The sequence below is a fragment of the Lithobates pipiens genome, unplaced genomic scaffold, assembly GCF_037356315.1.
Source record: "Lithobates pipiens isolate NorthernLeopardFrog02 unplaced genomic scaffold, aLitPip1_a1.2 Scaffold_16, whole genome shotgun sequence".
In the NCBI taxonomy this organism is placed as follows: domain Eukaryota; kingdom Metazoa; phylum Chordata; class Amphibia; order Anura; family Ranidae; genus Lithobates; species Lithobates pipiens.
The window spans coordinates 641746844-641771003 of NW_027507748.1; the positions used below are offsets into that span (position 1 = coordinate 641746844).

General features: G+C 43.3%; 1 protein-coding gene across 2 annotated transcripts in view; it reads right to left on the reverse strand.

The window, feature by feature from the left end:
- ASIC1 (acid sensing ion channel subunit 1) overlaps positions 1 to 24160 on the reverse strand; it is a 381935-nt gene that overhangs the window by 48490 nt on the left and 309285 nt on the right. For both annotated transcript variants that reach the window (XM_077484304.1, XM_077484305.1), the window contains one exon: positions 18314 to 18467. In XM_077484304.1, coding sequence (XP_077340430.1) covers positions 18314 to 18467 — 154 coding nt within the window. The remainder of the gene's footprint in view (positions 1 to 18313; positions 18468 to 24160) is intronic.

The window sequence follows — 24160 nt, forward strand, 5'->3', positions numbered from 1 at the left end:
CAGTATGACAGTCTGTTGGGACGATGTTGGTAAATATGAGCATGCATTTACTGGATTTTTTTTAAATGAGCTGTAAGGTATCCGCTTCTACAAGAACTACACATATTATATACCATAAGCAGAGATAATAAAGTGGTACATAGTGCAATGTCTAAATGTATAGTGCATTGACTTATAACAATAAATAAAAAATCTGTTTATTTAAGTTAGATAAGTTACGTGATGAGTGGCTGTGCTATCTCATTAAATAAAGCTGATAATGGATGTACATGTTTTCAGAGGTCCATGCTGTATGGAAGGCTTTGCTTACTCAAATGATTTCAATTTCATGTGAGATTGTAGAATGCAGACCTCTATTAATCACATTAGCCTCCACTTAACGACATATTCAGACACTGGCAAATGTGTCATTCACCACAGATTTGCTGGGCAATAATTTGCCTGTCAGCTCTGGTTAGTTTGTACATTTACTGTGTCAAGTAGCATTCACCAATATTCAGATTGTCTATTTGTCCCCTAAGCTCTATCTGTAAGCTGACAGATGCAAATAAATGCAGATCAGAAATAATCAGTAATAATCATTTTCAATGTCTACCAGCAGGTGGAGCTTTAGGTTCCTCCTTACTTACCTTCTAGTTTCTTCCTGCCTTCTGCTGAAAAAAACGATTGTTTAAAGAACTCAATAGCTAAAGCAGAACAAGCCAGGGCAGTGATCACTTCCCCCTCAGAGCTCCCTCTGAGTGGCTATTTCCACGCTTAAAAAGAGACATTTAAGCTTTACAAATTAGGGCTCTGTGAATCCTTTATCTTGTTTTACATATTGGATAGTTTTTATTTATTAGGTCACAACCTACAAACTGTAATACCATGAAAAACATTTGTTATGGCCATCCTTTACATTTAAAATAGCATAAATTCCCACAGATACATTTACATACAGTTAAAGATTTTATAGGAATATGGTCCAATGCATGAATAACACGAATACCAGGCAGGTCATTAAAATAACATGTAGGTTAAAATACAGACATTCAATCAAATAGAATTAGCTGTGTAGTAGAAATGAAACTAGGTGAGAAAAAAACATGGTCTACTAACAATTTAAGATTGCTGTTCAATGTAAAAATATCTTACACAATAGCAAGAGCACAGCAACAAGACTCAAGGTGGTCTTACTGCATCACCAAGGTCTTCTGCAGAAGCACAAAGAAATAAGGCAACATTGATGACTAAAACAGAGTGGTGAAAGACAGATCATACTGACTTCCCTTTACAATTAGAAGATATCCAGTTGCAACATTAGCTCTGACTTAGGCCCCTTTCACACTGACGATCCGTTCAGGCCCGCCTGTCAGTTTTTCAGGCGGACCTGAACGGGTGCTCCATAGAGCTCTATGGAGCGTCGGATGTCAGCGGTGACATGTCCGCTGACATCCGACCCGCTCCGATCCGAAAAAGTGTGACGGAGGAAAAAGCTATTTTTCCATCCGTCTGCGGATCGGATCGGGTGACGACGGGCACTGCGGTCCGTCATCATCCGATCTCCCATAGGGGAGAGCGGCGCTGTGACAGGTCCGTCCCTGCGCAGTGTGCAGAGACGGAGCTGTCATCTCCCTGCTCAGCGGGGATCGGCGGAGTGATCCCCGCTGAGCAAACGGACATCCACGGGGCGGATCAGTTCTGAAAGGAAAGGAAAGGACCCTTAGAAGAAACCAGTGGGACCCTGGTACACCCATCTACCATCCAGAGAAGTCTAGTCAAAAATGGTCTTCATGGAAGACTTGAAGCTAAAAAAAATTATGGGGGTTATTTACGAAAGGCAAATCCACTTTGCACTACAAGTACAAACTACAAGTGCAAAGTGCACTTGGAAGTGCAGTCGCTGTAAATCTGAGGGGTAGATCTGAAATGAGGGGAAGCTCTGCCGATTTTATCATCCAATCATGTGCAAGCTAAAATGCTGTTTTTTATTCTCCTTGCATGTCCCCCTCGGATCTACAGCGACTTCACTTCCAAAGTGCACTTTCAGTGCAATTTCAAGTGCACTTTGCACTGGTAGTTTGCACTTGTAGTGCAAAGTGGATTTGCCTTTCGTAAATAACCCTATGACTCTGACCTGGAAACAGAGTCAAGCAACTTGATTATGCACAAAACACAAAAACTGATGTGCAGAAAATGGCACTAAGGCCGCGTACACACGCGCGGACTGTTTGCCCAACCTTGTTCGTCAAACAGTTTCGGCAAACAGTCCGCTCAAAATTTGCATGAGCGGACTTGCCCACACACGAGCGGACTGTTTGACGAACAAGGTTGGGCAAACAGTTCGCTCAACTTTTGAAATGAACGGACTCGCCCACGTAAGGAGGAGGCAAATCCGCCCATTTCGAGCGCGTGTACAGGTAGGCGGGGCCCGCGAAGGAGACGTCGCGGGCTCCGCCGCCTGGAATGGGCTTAAAGGGGAACCCCAACGCCGAAAAAAATCGGCGTGGGGGTTCCCCCCAAGTCCACACCATACCCTTGTCCGAGCACGCTACCCGGCCGGCCAGGAAAGGGGGGCGAGCGCGCCCCCCCTCCTGAGCCGTACCAGGCCGCGTGCCCTCAACATGGGGGGTGCCTTGGGGAAGGGGGGGCCGCGCGGCCCCCCCACCCCAAAGCACCTTGTCCCCATGTTGATGAGGACAAGGGCCTCTTCCCGACAACCCTGGCCGTTGGTTGTCGGGGTCTGCGGGCGGGGGGCTTATCGGAATCCGGGAGCCCCCTTTAAGAAGGGGGCCCCCGGATACCGGCCCCCCACCCTATGTGAATGAGTATGGGGTACAATGTACCCCTACCCATTCACCTGTGAAATAAAGTACAAAAAAAAACACAACACATGGAAAAAGTATTTTATTGCACAGCTCCGGGGGTCTTCCGTCTTCGGGGGTCTTCTCGCCGGACTCCTCCGCTATGTGTGTGTAGCTCTTTTACTAGCGGAGGAGTCCGGCTTTCTTCCTCCCCGCCGCCGGCCTCTTCTCCCGACTTCGGGGGTCTTGTCCCCCTCTTCGGTTCTTCTGCCGGGCCACCGCGCCTGGTCCGGTGGCCCGGTCTTCTGTCGCCGTCTTCCGTTCTTCTGTCGCCGCCTTCGGTTCTTCTGCCGGGCCACCGCGCCTTCTTGTAGCTCTTTTACAGGCGGTGGCCCGGTCTTCTGTCGCCGCTGTCGTCGTCGCCGCCGCCGCCGCCTTCCGTTCTTGTTCTTCTTCTTGTTCTTCTTCTTCTTCTCCTGGAGATGTTGACTCGACGAGCTCTCCGGCCGGAATGCCAGAGCCGCGCTGTGCGGTCACTTATATAGTGACAATGGGGCGGTGTCACATGGTATATGTCACATGGGTTGGTCACATGGGTTGATGTCACATGGGGACTATGACATCGTAAGGGGGCGGGGTCACCATGTGACCAACCCATGTGACATATACCATGTGACACCGCCCCATTGTCACTATATAAGTGACCGCACAGCGCGGCTCTGGCATTCCGGCCGGAGAGCTCGTCGAGTCAACATCTCCAGGAGAAGAAGAAGAAGAACAAGAAGAAGAACAAGAACGGAAGGCGGCGGCGGCGGCGACGACGACAGCGGCGACAGAAGACCGGGCCACCGCCTGTAAAAGAGCTACAAGAAGGCGCGGTGGCCCGGCAGAAGAACCGAAGGCGGCGACAGAAGAACGGAAGACGGCGACAGAAGACCGGGCCACCGGACCAGGCGCGGTGGCCCGGCAGAAGAACCGAAGAGGGGGACAAGACCCCCGAAGTCGGGAGAAGAGGCCGGCGGCGGGGAGGAAGAAAGCCGGACTCCTCCGCTAGTAAAAGAGCTACACACACATAGCGGAGGAGTCCGGCGAGAAGACCCCCGAAGACGGAAGACCCCCGGAGCTGTGCAATAAAATACTTTTTCCATGTGTTGTGTTTTTTTTTGTACTTTATTTCACAGGTGAATGGGTAGGGGTACATTGTACCCCATACTCATTCACATAGGGTGGGGGGCCGGTATCCGGGGGCCCCCTTCTTAAAGGGGGCTCCCGGATTCCGATAAGCCCCCCGCCCGCAGACCCCGACAACCAACGGCCAGGGTTGTCGGGAAGAGGCCCTTGTCCTCATCAACATGGGGACAAGGTGCTTTGGGGTGGGGGGGCCGTGCGGCCCCCCCTTCCCCAAGGCACCCCCCATGTTGAGGGCACGCGGCCTGGTACGGCTCAGGAGGGGGGGGCGCGCTCGCTCGCCCCCCTTTCCTGGCCGGCCGGGTAGCGTGCTCGGACAAGGGTCTGGTGTGGACTTGGGGGGAACCCCCACGCCGATTTTTTTCGGCGTTGGGGTTCCCCTTTAAGCCCATTCCAGGCGGCGGAGCCCGCGACGTCTCCTTCGCGGGCCCCGCCTACCTGTACACGCGCTCGAAATGGGCGGACTTTCCGAGCGGGAACAGTCCGCTCATTTCGAAAGTACAGCGGACAAGCCCACACACGGGCGGACTGTTCGCTCAAACACAGTTTCAGCGGACAGTTTTTCGGAATTTCCGAAAGACTTTGTCCATCCAACTGTCCGCTGAAACTGTCTGCTGAAAGCCCACACACGAGCGGACTGTCCGCCCAAACACTGTTCAGCGGACAAGGTTGGGCGAACAGTCCGCCCGTGTGTACGCGGCCTAAGTGTTCTGGACTGATGAGTCTAAACTTGAAATATTTGTTGTAACAGAAGGCAGTTTGTTCATCGAAGACTTGATATAGGCAACAGGTATGTTGGATGTTCTTTGCAATTTCGGGGCAATGCCCCTAAACATACAGCCAAAGTAATAATGAACTATCTTTAGTGAAAGGAACAACATGAAGGGAATAATAAGAAAGGAACAACAAGAAATCTTGGAAGACATGGTATGGCCCTCACCGAGCTGTGATCTCAACAGTTTGTCTAAGATCACACGAAGAGACAGAAGCAAATGTGACTGCATACATCTATAGAGATGTATTTAGACACTATATATGTTTGGAACAACTTACCTGCTAAGTTCCTTGAAAAACTAAGGGTGGTCACACCATAAATGATGGTATTTAGTATTTTTTCACAATTTAGGCACTTTGTAAGTTGTTAATTGATAAATAAAAATTATTCATAGCACTATTTTTTTGAAAGCATGCTCACTTGACAGCATTTTTTTTACAAGTGCATAAACCTTTTGCACAGTGCTGTGTACACTGTTATACACTTTAAATACATTAGAATAAGTTGCTTCCAAAAAAATAATTATTTTTGAAAGCCTGGCTACCCATTTCAGTAAATTTTCATCTTGTGAAGAATCAACACCCTAAAGTTATGCTTGGTATGTAAATAAAACATCAAATATATTTATGTACCTTTATAATACTTGTACTGTATATAACGTATACTATACAGTACTATATACCTTATTTGAAGTGTTTCTATGCTGCTCTGTGCCATATGTAAAGTTATCTGGGTAGCAGCTTTCAAATATTGCTTCCTGCTGCGTTAGTAACTGACAGCAGAACTCTGTCTACTCTATGCTCTGCATGTGCTGTGAAATAATTTGCTCATTTACTAGTTGGAAATTAGGCATGCTTGGCTGGCTAACCTGAATTACACAATGGGGGAAGATTTACAAAACCGAAGCATGCAAAACCCGATGCAGCTCTGCATAGAAACCAATCAGCTTCCAGATTTTATTGTCAAAGCTTAATTGAACAAGCTGAAGTTAGAAGCTGATTGGCTACCACGCACAGCTGCGCCATTGTTCTTCCCTTCCAGCAGCACCTTTAGTTGGGTTCTTATTTTTGTAAAAAGTTCAGCAGTCCCTAGGAAAATGGTGTCTTCATTGTCTCCATAACAGAAGAATTAAGAAAATTTGTTTTGTTTCCTTTTGGTTTTATTTGCCAAGTGAATCATTTCAGTTTGTCATAATCATCATTATGTTAGAATGACGCATTTTTGGAAATATATTAGTTATTCGTATATATTCGTTGTTTCCATTCGTATTTTCAGATGCTCTGTTTTCATTCACCATGCTATTAAGTTAAATGAGTTTCCCCATTCCCAACTGACTTTCTTTGTTGGGCCGTGCACATACAAAACGAATGGTCTCTCAACCCCAATACAAAAATAATCTTAGTAGAGTATTCACGCTATGGTCACTGGAATAGAAAAAATAAAACGAATGGATCCAAATCAATTTGGATCACGTCAATACATTATTTCGGATACTTCAAAGTATAACAAAAGGCACAAACAGTCGCATCATGTCATCCGAATAAAACAAATGAATACAAATGAATTTGTTTTGGTTAAAATTTATTTTGGATTAGTTGAAATTCGTTACTATTATGATTCGGAGATTCTGGTACATCTGAATCTCTGAATAACGCAAATTTCTAGAGAAGAGGTTAAACCAGACTTTCTTAACCAGGGCTCCGTGGAACCCTAGGGTACCTCCAGATGTTGCTAGGGGTTTCTTAACCAGTTCCTGCCTGCGCTATAGTCGAAAGACGGATACAGCACAGGCTTACTTTGCTGGGAGTGTGTACATGGATGCCCCCCCATGCTCGCGCTGCCTGTGCACCCCCTTGTGGTGCACAGGTAGCTCGCTCTGTGATCACCAAGTTCTTCAGACTTGACTGATCACAGATTGGGGTAAAAGGCCAATCACAGCGGTGCTTTACCATGTGATCAGCTGTCAGCCAATGACAGCTTTTCACAGGATGTAAACACAGCCCGTTATCGGCTTTTCTTTCCTCATGCTGACGGCGTGAGGAGAGAATAAGAGTGCCGATACCCATCTTCTGTTAAAGGGACATCGGTCCTAACAGTGCCCACCAGTGCTGCTAATCATTGCCCACCAGTGCTGCTAATCAGTGTCACCTATCAGTGCCCATCAGTGATGCCAATCAGTGTCCTACAGTGCCTCATCATCAGTGTCACCTATCAGGGCTGCCTATCAGTGGCTATCAGTGTCACCTATCAGTGCCGCCTATTCGTGCTGCCTATCGGTGCCACCTCTCAGTGCCCATCAGTGTTACCTATCAGTGTAGCCTCATCAGTGCCCACAAGTGCCTATGAGTGCCCATCAGTGCAGCCTATCAGTGCCCATCAGTGCAGCCTCATCAGTGCACATCAGTGAAGGAGAAAAAGTACCTGTTTGCAAAAAAAACGAATGAAATTATTTTTTTTCACAACATTTTTGGTTTGATTAGCAAAAAAAACAAATGGCAATTAAATACCACCAAAAGAAATTTGTGTGAAAAAAAAAAGATAATAATGTCATATTAGTACAGTGTTGCATGACCGTGCAATTGTCATTCAAAGTGTGATAGCGCTGAAAGCTAAATATTGGCCTGGGCAGGAAGGGGGTAAAAGTAGGCAAGTGGTTAAGCAATGAGCAATTTCTGCCTCCCAGATAATTAACCACTGACACCAATGATCTTTTTAGCTATCTGTAAGGGGGAACACGCCCAATGACCACAAATGTAAGATGCCTTCTCTCCAGTGACCATCACACTTGTACAGCGATCTGTAGATAAAGTAATTATTAGCAGGGGTCCCTTGAGACCAGAAAGTTAATTCAAGGGTTCATCCACCTTAAAAATGTTGAGAAAGGCTGGGTTAAATTGGTTGTAAACCCTTACAGACCACTTTTTGCTGCAGGTAAGCCTATAATAAGGCTTACCTGTAGCTACCCAAGCATGGTTTAGGAGATATTCCCTGTGTTTGCATGTGCCGACATCATCGGTACATGCGCATTGAAGAAAACTGATTGCTTCAGTGAGTGTGCTGTTACTATGCACATGTGCGGGAGTGACGTCATCGCGGCTCCAGCCAATCACAGTGCCGGAGCCGCGATACCCGGAAGTAACCCCCGGGAGTGATGTTGCCGGCCGGTGCTGCGTAGGGGCACCGCAGCGAGGGCTTCAATCTCAGGTGAATATTACATAATGAGCTAGCATGCTATGCATACTAGCTCATTATGCCCTTGTCTTGCAGGTGTTCATTTTTTTTTTCCCAAAGTGGGTTTACAACCACTTTAATCAAAGCTGGTGTTTCTTGTAAGATAATACTTACTCACAGTGAAAAACCTTGCTTAAGCAAAATTGATATTTGCGAAAATTGAGCGTTTCTTATTATGGAAGAGTATATGTCTCTGACTTGCCTGTAGATAGCTTTACTTGTTCTTCCTTTGTGTACTGGCATTAAAACACATAATGAGGCCGTCTACATAAAGTGTTTCACTTGTCCGTTTCATTGCTAGCTGTCTAACAAATGAGTGATTTGTGCTTATAAAAGCACTTTACAGAACTCCGCTGCCTTTTCCTCCCCTCCTCCGCTAGCTCAGTGCATCTGAAAAATAAAAGATCAAGAACAATGCAATCTCTATATGACAGAGTATAAGAGACCTGCTGATTAAAAGACTAGATCTACCCCCAAAAGCAATGCTTGGATCCTTTTCATGTGCCGCGGTTTATTAATTCACAATGCGTTATTCAGGGAGAATTAATATTCATCACCAGGTACGTAAGGTATCTGTGTGCTTTGAATAGCACATTGTTGAAAGATGCTGGAATCCTCCTATACTGCGATTGCTTAGTGTTGGGTTAATAATTGGCTGCCTTTTCCAGCCTGAGACATACAAAGGTTTATAGAGTGCCAGCTGGACATCAAGAGTGTCAATCCCAACACCAGGCTGAAAGCCTATTAATTATAGCATGCCAATCAAATTTATGATGAACACTATAGAGTTGAATCCTTCTGCTAGACGTTTGTACAAAAAAAAAGAACCGCAACACACCAAACAATCGCACCACAATGCTTTTGGCTTCTTATATTTCTTGGGTCTTTCTTGGAGCCCCTTCCAGTAGAAAGAAGAAAAATTATATATATATATATATATATATATATATATATATATATATATATATATATATATATATATATATACACATACATATATATATATATATATATACATATATATATATATATATATATATATATATATATATATATATATACACACACATATACATACATACATATATATATATATATATATATATATATATATATATATATATATACACACACACACATACACATGTATATCAGCAGAGCAGTGGACAGTGTCAGTTTTTTTTTTATTATTATTTTTGAACAATTCTTTTTTAGAAGCCCCGTTATGGTGCTTTTGTGAAATATCAAAGGTCTAAACAGACCCTTGTTGTGTCACTTTTGAGCCAGAGAAAGAAACCGAGGACAGAGATCCCCCAGTCCATTTCTCTGCAGCCTTCAGTGAACATAATTTACTATGCTTCAGTTAAGAACGAAAACAGGACCGATCGGTACATATCACTTATTGTGTTCATTCCGAAAAGGAAGGGGTCGGTTAATGAAATATTTACCACCCCCTTTCCCACTCCTGAGGGAAGAGGAGGGAAGTGGTAACACTGCAGGGGGAGAGAGGAAGCAGGGGGAATTAGCACCACATGGGGTGATTAGGGTGTGCCCAGGCAGATCCGGCACATCCTGTACGCACGCCTATGGAAGCAATACAAGCATCCATTTAGAATGACTGTGGTGGAAAATAGAAAAATTCCTATATTTTATACATTTCAGTTAAAGTATTCTTGTACCATGTATAGGATAAAGCCTTAAAGTACACTATATTACCAAAAAATATTGGTACGACTGCCTTTACACATGCATTAACTGTAATGGCATTCCAGTCTTAGTCTGTAAGGTTTAATATTGAGTTGGCCCACCCTTTGCAGCTATAACAACTTCAACTCTTCTGGGAAGGCTGTCCACAAGGTTTAGGAGTGTGTCTATAGAAGGTTTGATCATTCTTCTTCCAGAAGCGCATTTTTGAGGTCAGGCACTGATGTTGAACAAGAAGGCCTGGCTTGCAGTCTCCGCTATAATTCATCCCAAAGGTGTTCTATCGGGTTGAGGGCAGGCCAGTCAAGTTCCTCCACCCCAAACTCACTCATCCACACTATATTGCCAAAAGTATTGGGCCACCCCTCCAAATCATTTGCTGGAGGGAGGATTATGGAGTGGGGTTGTTTTTCAGGGGTTGGGCTTGGCCCAGCATACCAAGACATTTTGGACAATTTCATGCACTCAACTTTGTGGGAACAGTTTGGGGATGGCCCCTTCCTGTTCTAACATGACTGCGCACCAGTGCACAAAGCAAGGTCCATAAGGACATGGATAGGCGAGTTTGGGGTGAAGGAACTTGACTGGCCTGCACAGAGTCCTGACCACAACCCGATAGAACACCTTTGGGATGAATTCGAGCCGAGACTGAGAACCAGGCCTTCTCGCCCCAACATCAGTACCTGACGTCAGTCATTGTGCTTCTGAAAGAATGGTCAAACATTCCCATAGACACACTCCTCAACCTTGTGGACAGCCTTCCCAGAAGAGTTGAAGCTGTTATAGCTGCAAAGGGTGGGCCAACTCAATATTCAACTCTATGGACTAAAGCCTCATACACACGATCAGATTTTCTGTTAGGAAATGTGTGATGACGAGCTGTTGGCGAAAAATCCGACCGTTTATATGCTGCAACGGACAATTGTTGTCGGATTTTCCGCAAACAAATGTTGGCTTTAAAATTTTCCACGGACAAATGTCTGTTGTTGGATTTTCTGAGCGTGTGTACACAAGTCCATTAGACAAAAGTCCAAACTGGAAACAGGCATGCTCCCAAGCAAGGACAAGCCAGAAGCGGTTTGTCTTGAATATTAATGGAGAATTAATAATTGTGACGCGGCAAATTATGAAATCTCGAAATTCAGCGCACATTACTCTTCTTCTTTAATGGGATAATAATGAAGCTGCTAAAAGGCTTTTTTTTCCTAGTGATATTAAGAATAATATTATTATGCTTTATTATTATGTTTTTTTTTTTTGGTGCAAGTTACCACAACACCATTATCCCATAGTTTTTATACTCAAAGATACAACTATGTTGGCGTCCCTTCGTTAATTTTACATTGTATTTTTTTAAATGTAACTGCCTACTCCCAAACTGTCATTTGAAGTAAAACACATAGCCAAGTATTATTCTCCACAATTTTTATATTGTGCATTAAAAAAATAAAACAAATAAAATTAGACATGCTATCTGCCAATAGAACTTAAACAAAAAGTGCATTCTGTGCATCCAAAAATATAGGAAAAATATACCAAAAATAAAATAAAAGCCTCATGCATGTGTCCTGCTTCTTAATATAGGGGGTCAACAATGCCAAGAGTTGGTGAAAGCAGGGGTCCGTCATTCGGAGATAATTCCAAAAATCATCTGGATTATTCTCCTGGAGCTCCCGCAGCAAAGGCATGTGACATAATTGGTCGTGATTACCAAAGCAACCAATTTTTGGTCCAAGAAATCTTCTTCCTCCTGTTCCTGGACTGGACTTGGGTCAAAGCAATAACTCCAAGGCCAATAATAAATAACACTTTATCTCCCCTGGTTTCGCAACATGTCTGGTTCAGAAACTAACTGAAATAAAAAAAACAAAATAAAAAGCGCAAACTGAAAAGCGTTAAATGAAAAGCACGAAGTGAAAAGCACAAATCAACGCTCACTAAACTTCTACTGACACAAAATTATCAGAAGAAGCCCAAAGGGTGGCGCTAAAGAGCTGAAAAAAACACGTAGTACATCACTACGTTTATGTTTGTTGGCTGACAATTCCTTGCCGTTTGTATGTAAGACAAAATCCAGACATGCCTTCAGACAAAAGTCAGAGGTTTTATCTGCAGAAAATCAGATTGCGTGTACTTTCGACAATATAGTGTATATGCATACCCTTTCCTTATAAAAAACCCCATTCAGTTTAAACTAGAAATGAAAGGAAAAATATTTGTGTATAGATATAAAAGTCATTACATGTATCTTTTTTTCCTTTTTTTTTTAAATGTGATGATGACACGATCTCTGTTCTCTGCGGCATAAGGAGCTCAGAGAGCTGGGGGAGGAAAAACAGCAGTACACTGATTTTCTCAATTGGTGGCTGTTCAGGGGTGGGGCGTGGCAAGACAAATTTAATCATTGGAAAAGAGCAGGTTAGAAAACTGACCAGAGACCAGAGCTGTGCTCTCATGCGTAGTGTGGTCAGCTTTTAATAGGAAAGCAGAGGAAATGGCAGGAACACCAGGGATTTCACACAAAGGAAGCAATACAAAGAGAACAGGATCCTTTTTTAGTAAATGGTACTGCAGTCACATATCAGGAATATGATGAGTTTGCATATGCTTTAAAAAATAACTCCAGTTTAATTTTAAAAAGTACAATCTCCTCTAGGCAAACTATATATGGCAAGGATTCAATTTTTTGTACATTCATAGGTTTCTTTGTCCTGAGAAAACTGCTGTTTCACCTCCCTTCCAAAAATAATTTTGTAGCAGTACAGGTTTGTCTTCATAATTAAAGAGGAACTGCAGTCTGCTCACATAATTTGTAATAAAAACATCTTTGCCATTCTGAAGCTTCCCTCCAACCACTTTGCATATTATTTTATATATACTGTGATTCTGTACTTGACAAATATGCTGCAGAAAATCTCCATTCGTTAAGTCTGGCTGCAGCCATTTTAACTGTGGGCAGATGAAGCTGCTGCCTGTCCACTTCCTGGATTTACAGAGGCACACAGATGCACACCTCCAGCTTTGCAGCTCTCGTTGGCCCTCTTATGACTCATCCCCCCTCCCTTCCTGGCAAACTCTTACAAGAGTGAGAGAGCTGTCTGTGCATGATGTCATAAGGCTAGGCTTTTTACCAGACAAGAAACAGGAGGTGGGCTGTATAAGGTATTTACTGGCAGAAAACTTTTTTTTACTATCCAAAGTTAAAACAACAAGGGCAGAAGATTTAATAGATGGAAAGTTGAAAAAATGACTGAAGTTCTGCGTTAACATCTGACAACATCCTAAAGCCAAAAGTCAGCCAACAAAACAACTTTCTTTCTTCCAGCTCCTCCCACCACCTCCCTCTCCAACAATCGGATAAACATTTTTGACTTTTTAGCGCTCCACTGCAGCACTTTTTTCTCTCTAGAGAGACATCGAGCCCACACTGCCTCCTCAGATGTTCACATTAGTGGAATGCCCACTTACGGAAGCATGTGAACTGTGGGATCCGCACATACACACATATGCCCTAGGTTTTCATTAACTGGCAGAGACATGTGGCACATTTGTGCACATGCATGTGTGCAGCAGGTCTCTCCTGGGCCCTGAAGACCTGACGGAGCCTTATGGCAAATCTGTCCATGCATCAGACCCTTAAAAGATGGTGATGTGGTGGTGAAAAGGCAACAATTTCAGGGGACTGAAGCTTCTCTTTAAAGCGGGAGTCCGCCGGGACTCCGCGTTTTTTTTTTTTTTTTAAAGCCAGCAGCTACAAATACTGCAGCTGCTGACTTTTAAAATAGTGACATTTACCTGTCCAGCGCGCCCGCGATGTTGGCACCCGAAGCCGATCTCTCGATCGTCTCTCGGGTGCTGCCGCCGCCATCTTGGGTATGGGAATCAGGAAGTGGAGCCTTTCAGCTTAATTTCCCGGTTCCCTACTGCGCATGCGCGAGTCGCGCTGCGCAATGAGGATGGACCCGCTGCCTCTGGGATCTGTGTGTTTCCCAGCGGGCAGCGGGGGACTTTCGGAAAGGGGCGTAATCTACGCCCCTTTCCGCAGAGAGCTATCCAGGAAGTGGGTGCAGATACCTGTACTGTACAGGTACCTGCACCCCCCTCCCCCCTGAAAGGTGCCAATTGTGGCGCCGGAGGGGGGGAGGATTCCAATGAGCGGAAGGTCCACTTTAGGGTGGACCTCCGCTTTAATGTTTTAAGAAAAGCTTTGCTGAAGTCTTTAAACTACCATTAAAGAGTAACTCCACTTTTGTTGAGAAAAAAACATTCTCCCATGGGAGATCTATGTACATTGCAGGGAGTAACATAAATTCCCCACAACGATGTAGGGGTTGTAAAGAAATGTATCCACATGTTGCATATGTAATATCAATGTTTTACTTAACATTATTTCACAATGTATCTAATTCTGTATCTTTAAGACATTTCTAATATTTACATGTTTTCTGTAGACATGTGCATTTGTTTTCGTCCGAATACATTTTCGTCCGAATTTCAGCTATTTTCGTTTTGACAAACGATAACGAAAGCACAGAATCCGAAAAACGAAAGATCCAACATAAATAAATGCTTTATTTTTGTTTTCGTTGTTACAACAGTTCGATATAGAATAGGAGATTCGACGCGACTCTGACAATAACAATCTGTCTATAGAACCTGTGGTCGAATGTGCCTAACCTTACCTCTATTAGTCCAAGATTATATAGAGAAAATATTTGACAGAGAAAAAAGATTTGACAGAGAGAAAAGATTCTGCAAGTTACTGTCCTAAAAAGTGTTTGGGGACCCGGGTCCTGCCCCAGGGGACATGTATCAATGCAAAAAAAAGTTTTAAAAACGGCCGTTTTTTCGGGAGCAGTGATTTTAATAATGATTAAAGTGAAACAATAAAAGTGTAATATTCCTTTAAATTTCGTAGGGGGGGGGGGGGTGTCTATAGTATGCCTGTGAAGGGGTGCATGTTTCTGGTGCTTAGAACTGTCCCTGCACAAAGTGTCATTTATGCAGGAAAAAAAGTCCTTTAAAATCACTGGCAGCTATTATGAATTGTCGGCTCCGTAATACAGAGAACACTTATTGAAAGTCATTGATAAAAAAAAAAAGCAAAAAAAAAAAAAAAGCGTGGGAGTCCCCCAAATTCAATTACCAGGCCCTTCAGGTCTGGTATGGATATTAAGGGGAACCCTGCGTCAAATTTAAGAAAAATTTTACGTGGGGTTCCCCCTAAATATCCATACCAGACCCTTCAGGTCTGGTATGGATATTAAGGGGAACCCCGCGTCAAATTTAAAAAAGACTTGACGTGGGGGTCCCCCTAAAAATCCACACCAGACCCTTTATCCAGCACGCAACCTGGCAGGCCGCAGGAAAAGAGGGGGGATGAGAGAGCGCCCCCTCCCTCCTGAACCGTACCAGGCCACATGCCCTCAACAGCGGGAGGATGCTTTGGGGGTCTGTGACCCCTCAAAGCACCTTGTCCCCATGTTGATGTGGAGAAGGGCCTCATCCCCACAACCGTGGCCGGTGGTTGTGGGGGTCTGCGGGCGGGGGGCTTATCAGAATCTGGAAGCCCCCTTTAACAAGGGGACCAGGAGATCCCAGCCCCCCCTGTTTGAAATGGTAAGGGGGTACAAAAGTACCCATACCATTTCACAAAGAAAGTGTAAAAAATAGTTAAATAAGACAAACACACTTTTGAAAAATTCCTTTATTAAAAATAAAATAAAAATAAAAAAAAGATTCCAGCGGTGGTAATCCACTCTTGCTATCCAGCGATGGATCTCTGGGGTCCAGCGATAGATGATCTGATCCAGCGCAGCGAATCCATCCATCTTCTGTCTCCCTGGAGGAGACACTGTGGGGATTCCGGCGGCCTGACGTTTGTTATATGCGGAGGGCGGGGCCACCCGTCACCTGACCCCGCCCCCCTCTGACGCAAGGGGAAACCCGGGTTTCCTCGTGAGGTATGGGTGACCCCGCCCCCCTCTGATGTAACACAGGCCGGTTTCCGTTACATCAGAGGGGGCGGGGTCACCCATACGTCATGGGGAAACCCGGGTTTCCCCTTGCGCCAGAGGGTGGCGGGGTCAGGTGACGGGTGGCCCCGCCCTCCGCATATAACAAACGTCAGGCCGCCGGAATCACCACAGTGTCTCCTCAGTGGAGACAGAAGATGGATGGATTCGCTGCGCTGATTCAGATCAGCCATCGCTGGACCCCGGAGAGATGATCGTCCGTCGCTGGATAGCAAGAGTGGATTACCACCGATGGAATCTTTTTTTTATTTATTTTTTATTTTTAATAAAGGAATTTTTCAAAAGTGTGTTTGTCTTATTTAACTATTTTTTACACTTTCTTTGTGAAATGGTAGGGGTACTTTTGTACCCCCCTACCATTTCAAACAGGGGGGAGGCAGGATCTGGGGGTCCCCTTGTTAAAGGGGTCTTCCAGATTCTGATAAGCCCCCTGCCCGCAGACCCCCACAACCACCGGCCACGGTTGTGGGGATGAGGCCCTTCTCCACATCAACATGGGGACAAGGTGCTTTGAGGGGTCACAGACCCCCAAAGCATCCTCCCAATGTTGAGGGCATGTGGCCTGGTACGGTTCAGGAGGGAGGGGGGCTGCTCTCTCGTCCCCCCCTCTTTTTCTGCGGCCTGCCAGGTTGCGTGCTCGGATAAAGGGTCTGGTATGGATTTTTAGGGGGACCCCCACGTCAACTTTTTCTTAATTTGACGCGGGGTTCCCCTTAATATCCATACCAGACCTGAAGGGTCTGGTATGGATATTTAGGGGGAACCCCACGTCAAATTTAAAAAAAAGTTGACGTGGGGGTCCCCCTAAAAATGTTTTTATTTTTTTATCAATGACTTTAAATTTGACTTCTCTGTATTACGGAGCCGACAATTCATACCGTAATAGCTGCAAGTGATTTTAAAGGACTTTTTTTCCTGCATAAATGACACTTTGTGCAGGCAGCTCTAAGCACCAGAAACATGCGCCCCCTTCACAGGCATACTATAGACACCCCCCCCCCGTACGAAATTTAAAGCAATATTACACTTTTATTGTTTCACTTTAATCATTATTAAAATCACTGCTCCCAAAAAAACAGCCGTTTTTAAAACTTTTTTTTGCATTGATACATGTCCCCTGGGGCAGGACCCGGGTCCCCAAACACTTTTTAGGACAGTAACTTGCATATTAGCCTTTAAAATTAGTACTTTAGATTTTGAACGTTGGAGTCCCATAGACTTTGATAGGGTTCTAAAGTTCACACGAAGTATGCTATATACTAGCTCCGTCGAATCTTCTTTATACATTCGACAGACACCATAAGCCTTCAGAGACAGATTCGACCGTAATTCATGTGGATTTTTGGACGAATGCAATTTTTGAACGAAAAACGAAATAAATAAAAACGAATTTCGGGAGTAACTAAATAAATTAATTTTTCGGATGAAAACGAAATTCCGAAACGAAATATTTTACTCTGCACATGTCTAGTTTTCTGCACTGCTTTAAAAGCCCTGACGAAGCAGAGTTTCCCACGAAACGCGTAGACTATATCCTTGACATATATACCAGGACCCGCACACCCTGGATCAAAGAAACAGTAAACTGTATTCTTTCTCAGACTGTAATATGTTTTAATAAATACCCATCCATGGATGGCAAATAACGTTTTTCTACATTCTTTTAAGATTGAGTTATAAATTATTATTCACATCCCCAACGAGGTACATGTAAAGTCCCACTCTACACCTTCTCAAATTTGTATCTTGGGGACAGTGACTCAGTGGAGATATAATTGTTCCACGTCTACTCACACCCTTACTTATGAACTTTGTTTTAGATTCCTACCTTTTGTTATTCTGAAGAAATAGCTGTTTGCTGGTCTGTGTCCATGTGCTAAGTGAATCTGTATGGGAGTGGTTTTATAATTATGAATCAGCTGCTGCTCCTGCATGAAGAAAATTGTAGGGTCTGCATCCCCTTAGACAATATTCTCCTTCAGGAGTATCTCAACAAAAAGGGCATTTTTATTGCAGGGGATGCTCAAAATCTTAGTGCAGACTTCTGGGAAAATCAGTGAGCCAATCACGCTAGCAGGAAATGACATTTTCAGGGGGCGTCTGTACATCATCTGTGTACAGAACACCTCCAGGTAGCCATATTGCATTTTATAGAATATTACAGAGCTGCAGATTGAAAAGGAAAGGTAATTTTTAATAACATTCAATTACAATATGACTTGATTTGCAATTGTATATGCTATATTATATTTTTTTTTGCTAATTTTTTTCCCCATGAAAGTGGAGTTACCCTTTAAGCTCCAGTTTGAGAAGGTTAAACACAGATGGTAATGGGAGTGCTGACTGCAAACCTCTCAACGTCAGAACTTGGGAAAGAGGGACACTTAGAACAGTCTTTTAATTAACCTCTGAATGGTAATAACCTGACAGGGACTCTAATCCTTCCCCCAGTTTTAGCTGGACATACACATTAACAGGAAACAATGCATTTGGCAAACATTCTTTCAAGAATCCAGAACAAGACACATAAGTTGCATGGATCCAGGTTTCATCATGATACAGTTTGTATTAGCCTGTAGCCACAGCTATAAACTTACGCTATGTACTGCTCGCTTTTGTTGTACTTCTTGGCTAGGTAGCGCGCCGAGGCCTTACTGGGGATTTTCACCATGGACAGCTCCTTCCCATACCGTGTCATGTTACATGGAGTGTCACACACACAGTAGTCGTTATCCTTTTCCACTAAGAAATCTGGGAGAGCAAGACAAAAGAACTCAGAGTAAATAGGTATTCATTTAATATACTCAAACTAAAAAAATATATATGCATATCAAGCTGGACCTATAAAATAGACAACTGCATGGCAATCATAAAACTATTCTAAAATATTTCAATCTCAAGAGCCATATCTAGCCAGCTCAGTAGAATATTAACCACTTCAGCCCCGGAGGATTTTACCCCCTTCCTTACCAGAGCACTTTTTGAGATTTGGCACTGCGTCGCTTTAACTGACAATTGCGCAGTCATGCGACGTTGCACCCAAACAAAATTGACGTCCTTTTTTTCCCCACAAATAAAGCTTTATTTTAGTGGTATTTGATCACCTCTGCGTTTTTTTTGTGCTATAAACAAAAAAAGAGCGACAATTTTGAAAAAAAAAACACAATATTTTTTACTTTTTGCTATATTAAATATCCAATTAAAAAAAAAAGTTTAGGCCGATACGTATTCTTCTACATATTTTTGGTAAAAAAAAATCCCAATTAGCCATTATTGATTGGTTTGCGCAAAAGTTATAGCATCTACAAAATAGGGTATACATTTATGGCTTTTTTTTACTAGTAATGGTGGCGGTCTGTGATTTTTTTCGTGACTGCGACATTATGGCGGACACATCGGACACATTTTTGGGACCATTCACATTTACACAGCGATCGTGCTATAAAATTGCACTGATTACTGTGTAAATGTGACTGGCAGGGAAGGGGTTAACACTAGGGGCACTGCAAGGGTTAATATGTTCCCTATGGGAGTGATTCTAACTGTGGGGGGAGGGGACTCATAAGGGGAGGAGACCGGTCGGTGTTCCTCTGTACTGGGAACACACCATCGGTGACAGGACGTGGATCTGTGTGTTTACATACACAGATCCATGTTCCTGCTGTGTTCCTGGGCAATCGCGGGTGCCCAGCGGGCATTGCAGCCGCTGGGGCACACACTAGGCGGCTGGGAATCAGAGGACGTCATATGACGCCCACCCAGGATGGGAGATCCCATCTGTGGGCATCATATGACTATAGGTTGGGGCTGAAGTGGTTAAAAAAAGGTGGATTTGCCTTCATCTCCCCCCGGACCCATATTTTCCCTGTTGCAGCAAATTGGACAATTATTGATAATGAATTATTCATAATGTTTTTTTGCCTTCCTTTGGATCAACTGTGGGTATAGGGTTCTTTTCTATATGCAGGATTTTAATTGAAATATTTATTTATTTTTTCGATTTTGATTAACCTTTGTTGTTTATCAACCTAACTATATAAATATGTATAAATTACCGTAAATGTAAGACTAAAGCCAGTGGTGTGAGTAGCTTTGTTTTCAGTGGACACTCAGCCAACAAGGCATACAAAGGCAAACTACTGCCATCTGTTTTGTATGGGGTTGATTAAAAAAAACAGATGCATGAATTACAACTAAGACAGACAAAACCAACAAGATCATTCATCCTGACACCAGGAAATTGCTCCAACCCCTCAATCCAAACAGAGAAAGTAGGCATATGCTCTCTATATATATCCAATAAGCAGGCCCCAATTCCTCAATCAAATGAATCACATTCAGTAACACGGACATCACTGTTCTTTTGTACTGTCTTTAAAGCGGTGGTCCGCTCACCACTGCAAAAATGAAAAGCCAGCAGCTGCACATCCTGCTGACTTTTAATAATCGGACACCTACCTGTCCTTGCATCCAGCGATGTCAGCGCCGCATCTAATGTTTTCATCAGTTGTCGGGTGCTGCCGCCTCCATTGCGAGTAAGGGAACCCGGCAATGTAGTCTTACGGCTTCATGCAGGAACCCTACTGCACATACGCGAGGCTCCACTCCTCTCTCCTACTAGTCCGGCGGCCGCAGAAGGAGGAGGGAGCCGGGATGGTGACGTCAATACCCGCGGCTGAGGCTCCCGGAAGTGGGAACAGGATACCTGTGAAAGACAGGTATCCCCCCCCCCCCCAAAAGGTGCCAAACGTGGCATCGGAAGGGAGAGGAGTACAACGAGCGGAAATTCCCCTTTTGGGTGGAACTCCGCTTTAATAGTGCTTCTTTCCTCCCTTTCACCTAATTGCATATACTTTTTCACTTTCATCAGATGGCCCTCTAAAAGAACCCAGAAGAGCAAGCAAAGAAGATGGCTGTCCAATGCACAGAACAGGTAAGTATAACATGTTTGTTATTTAAAAAAAAAAAACCCTAATTGAACAAGCTGAAGTTAGAACTGATTGGCTCCCATGCAGAGCTGCACCAGATTTTACGCTCTTCACTTTTAGTAAATCAACCCCATAGGACTGTGATGGCGAACCTTGGCACCCCAGATGTTTTGAAACTACACTTCCCATGATGCTCATGCACTCTGCAGTGTAGTTGAGCATCATGGGAAATGTAGTTCCAAAACATCTGGGGTGCCAAGGTTCGCCATCACTGCCATAGGATATTTGGAACTGCTGAACCAAGACATCAAATGGATGATTGCGAGGTGGAAAAGTCAGCCATCTTTGAGGCCGATATGTATTTTCTCGGGCAAGCCCGGCCTGTATAAGTGGCCTTATATTTAGGTAAAGCTGAGTTAACCAGATGATAGACATATTGTGATTGATTTACTAAAACTGGAGCGTGTAAAATCTGGTGCAGCTGTGCATGGCAGCCAATCAGCTTCTAACTTGTTCAACTAAGCTTTGACAAAAAAATAAACTGGAAGCTGATTGGTTTCTATGCAGAGCGGCATCAGATTTTGCACTCTCCAGTTTTAGTAAATCAATTCCATTGTGTTGTAGGTTGTGGGGCTTTCCGAGTGAAAAATAGCTTTCCTGGCGTGGAAGAAGGGCAGTGGACCCCACAGGAGAAACCGACAGTAGGGGGCTTTAGTATACGGCTGAAAAAGCTTGCAACATACACTCTCCTTGTAAGTGATATGGTATTGCATATTTTTAAAGTAGTTGCTCGTTCCAAAACATAAGAGATATAATATAACTATGCATTTTAGAGATTCATTCTATCCCCTGATACAAATTTGTTGAAATGCATCGGCCATCCACAAGATTAACATCATGTACTGTACCAGATCTATTGGTATTCATGATGTTTGGTGGAATATAGAGTGTGGAAACTGTATGAGATTTAAGTATTTCTGTCATCCAGAATTTTATGTGTATATTTATGCATCTATTGGATGTTTTTACTTATAAATTTGTGTGTTAGAGACATTGCATATGACTGTGCCTAAAAAAATCGCGCCAAACACATATATTTTTGGTTATTTACAATATTTGGGATGTTAGCACATTCCTCCACATTTTTTTTTTGTTTTTTGTTTTTTAATTCATTAAAGTAATTTTTTTTTTAACTTTACATTTCAAAGACCGCTGCGCAAATACAGTGTGACATAAAATATTGCAACAACCACCATTTTATTCTCTACGGTGTCTACTAAAAAAAATATATATATTGTTTGGAGGTTCCAAGTAATTTTCTAGCAAAAAAAATAAATGATTTTAACTTGAAGCCAACAAATGTCAGAAAAAGGTTTAGTGTTTAAACTTTTTTCATTTACACACAAAGTCTATTCCATTGACAAATTATTACAATGTTTATACCGAAGTTCAACTGATAAAGAATGTTTTTATTCTTGGCAGACTGCCCAGTTTTTCTCTTCCTTTCTTTTGAAGGCTGTGGCTTCAGAAGAGCAGAGACAATTCTTTGCATAGAAAGAATTGTGAAACACTTTAGTCACAATCGTGATAACGATCCTTGATGATTAATTGTGCAGCTCTACTCCACATTTATGATATTCTGATTTGTTCTGAGCACCCTGTGATTCCCAAAACCTAGGACACTCTGTTAAGTACTTCTGCAGAGTAAGCCATACTTTTGTCACCACTTACTGAACCTCATTATTGGTCGATGCTTCCTTTCTTGTGTTAATAAGACTGACGGTGAGTGAGCTCTGAATACAGCCATCGTGGGTTTTGGATGGAGTGGGAGACGATTTAAATTCCTGTCTGGTGATGTGTTGTCCCTGGACACATAGTGGCATTCAACAGGCCCCAGGACGATGTCAGGTGTGACGAAGCGCGTAGGGAGGAGCAACATGCTGACGTCACCGTGTTCACGGAGGTCCCAAAATGTTGGGCTGCTATCGAGAGCCGGTCGGCTCATTTATACTGCAATCTCTTATTGTTTTAACTGTAAGTGCAACACTTACTTATTTAAATAAAGTAACCTTGGATTTTACATTATGGAAGCTTTTATATCTTTTTGGGGAATCAATGGGCAACACGTGCCCCTGAAATATTACATTCTGTGAAGATGCTGGGATCACTGTTCCATCTCTCAAATGGCCCAGGCTGGGTATTAAGCCACAAGTGAGTGTGATCTCCTGTAATAAGTGATCATTTGGAGTTGTTGAGCGGCAGTGTGTGCAGAGGTGGAGGTCTTTATCTCTTTTAACCACGACTCTTGGGTGTATCGTGTGTTAACTTCTCGTTTGAAAATCACATTAAAAAGGTGGACAATTTAAAACACGATCTAATCATTTAATCAATCAATTTTTTTTATGTACGGAGTTTATTGCTAGTATTTACTCACATGAGAGCATAGCGCAATTTAAAGTGGTTGTAAACCCATTACAACCACTTTAACCTACAGGTAAGCCTAGATTAAGGCTTACCTGTGGGTGCAAGAAATATCTCCCAAACCTAAAAGGTTTAGGAGATATTTGCAGAAGTAGCGGCACTGATGTCTACGGCACATGCGCCGTAGACATCGGACGCAGGCGCACTGAGTGTGCCATTCTTAATGGCGATCGTGCATCAGTGGCGGCACCAGTGCACATACGCGGGAGTGACGTCATTGCGGCTCCGGACAGTCACAGTACCGGAGCCGCGATACCCTGAAGTCACTCCAGGCTAGATGGTGGCGTCAGAGGAGGCGAACGAGGGCCGATGCGTGGGCTTCGATCTCAGTTAAGTAACTCATAATGAGCTAGTATGCTATGCATACTAGCTCATTATGCCTTTGTCTTGCAGGGTGTATTTTTTTTTAAGAGGCTTTACTTCCTCTTTAATATAGAAAGTTGTTTATTTTGTGAGTATCTCACAGGAAGTTGTTTATTTTGTGAGTATCTCACAGGAAGTTGTTTATTTTGTGAGTATCTCACAGGAAGTTGCAGCTTTGCTTTCTAAAAAACAAACTTATTTATGTTTCATCCATTCACTTATTCACTTGCTCTTTTTGTCTGATAAGCACAGTAATATTAATTTTATTCTATATATTTGTGTGTTAGAGACATTGCATATGACTGTGCCTAAAAAAATCACGCCACACGCGTCTTTTTGGTTATTTACAATATTTGTGATGTTAGCACATTCCTCCACATTTATGATATTCTGATGTGTTCCGAGCACCCTGCGATTCTCAAAACCTAGGACACTCCGTTATGTACTTCTGCAGAGTAAGCCATACTTTTTTCACCACTCACTGAACCTCACTATTGGTTGATGACTTCATCTATCACATCAAGGAGCCAATCATAGTAGGACAGTCTGAATCATGGCTTACTTTGAAGACATTCGATTTTGCATAATAGAGTGCCCTACCATGGATCATTCCCCAGATATACACATCACATAACAAAAATCTGATAAGAATTATGAAATGGAAGCTGAACT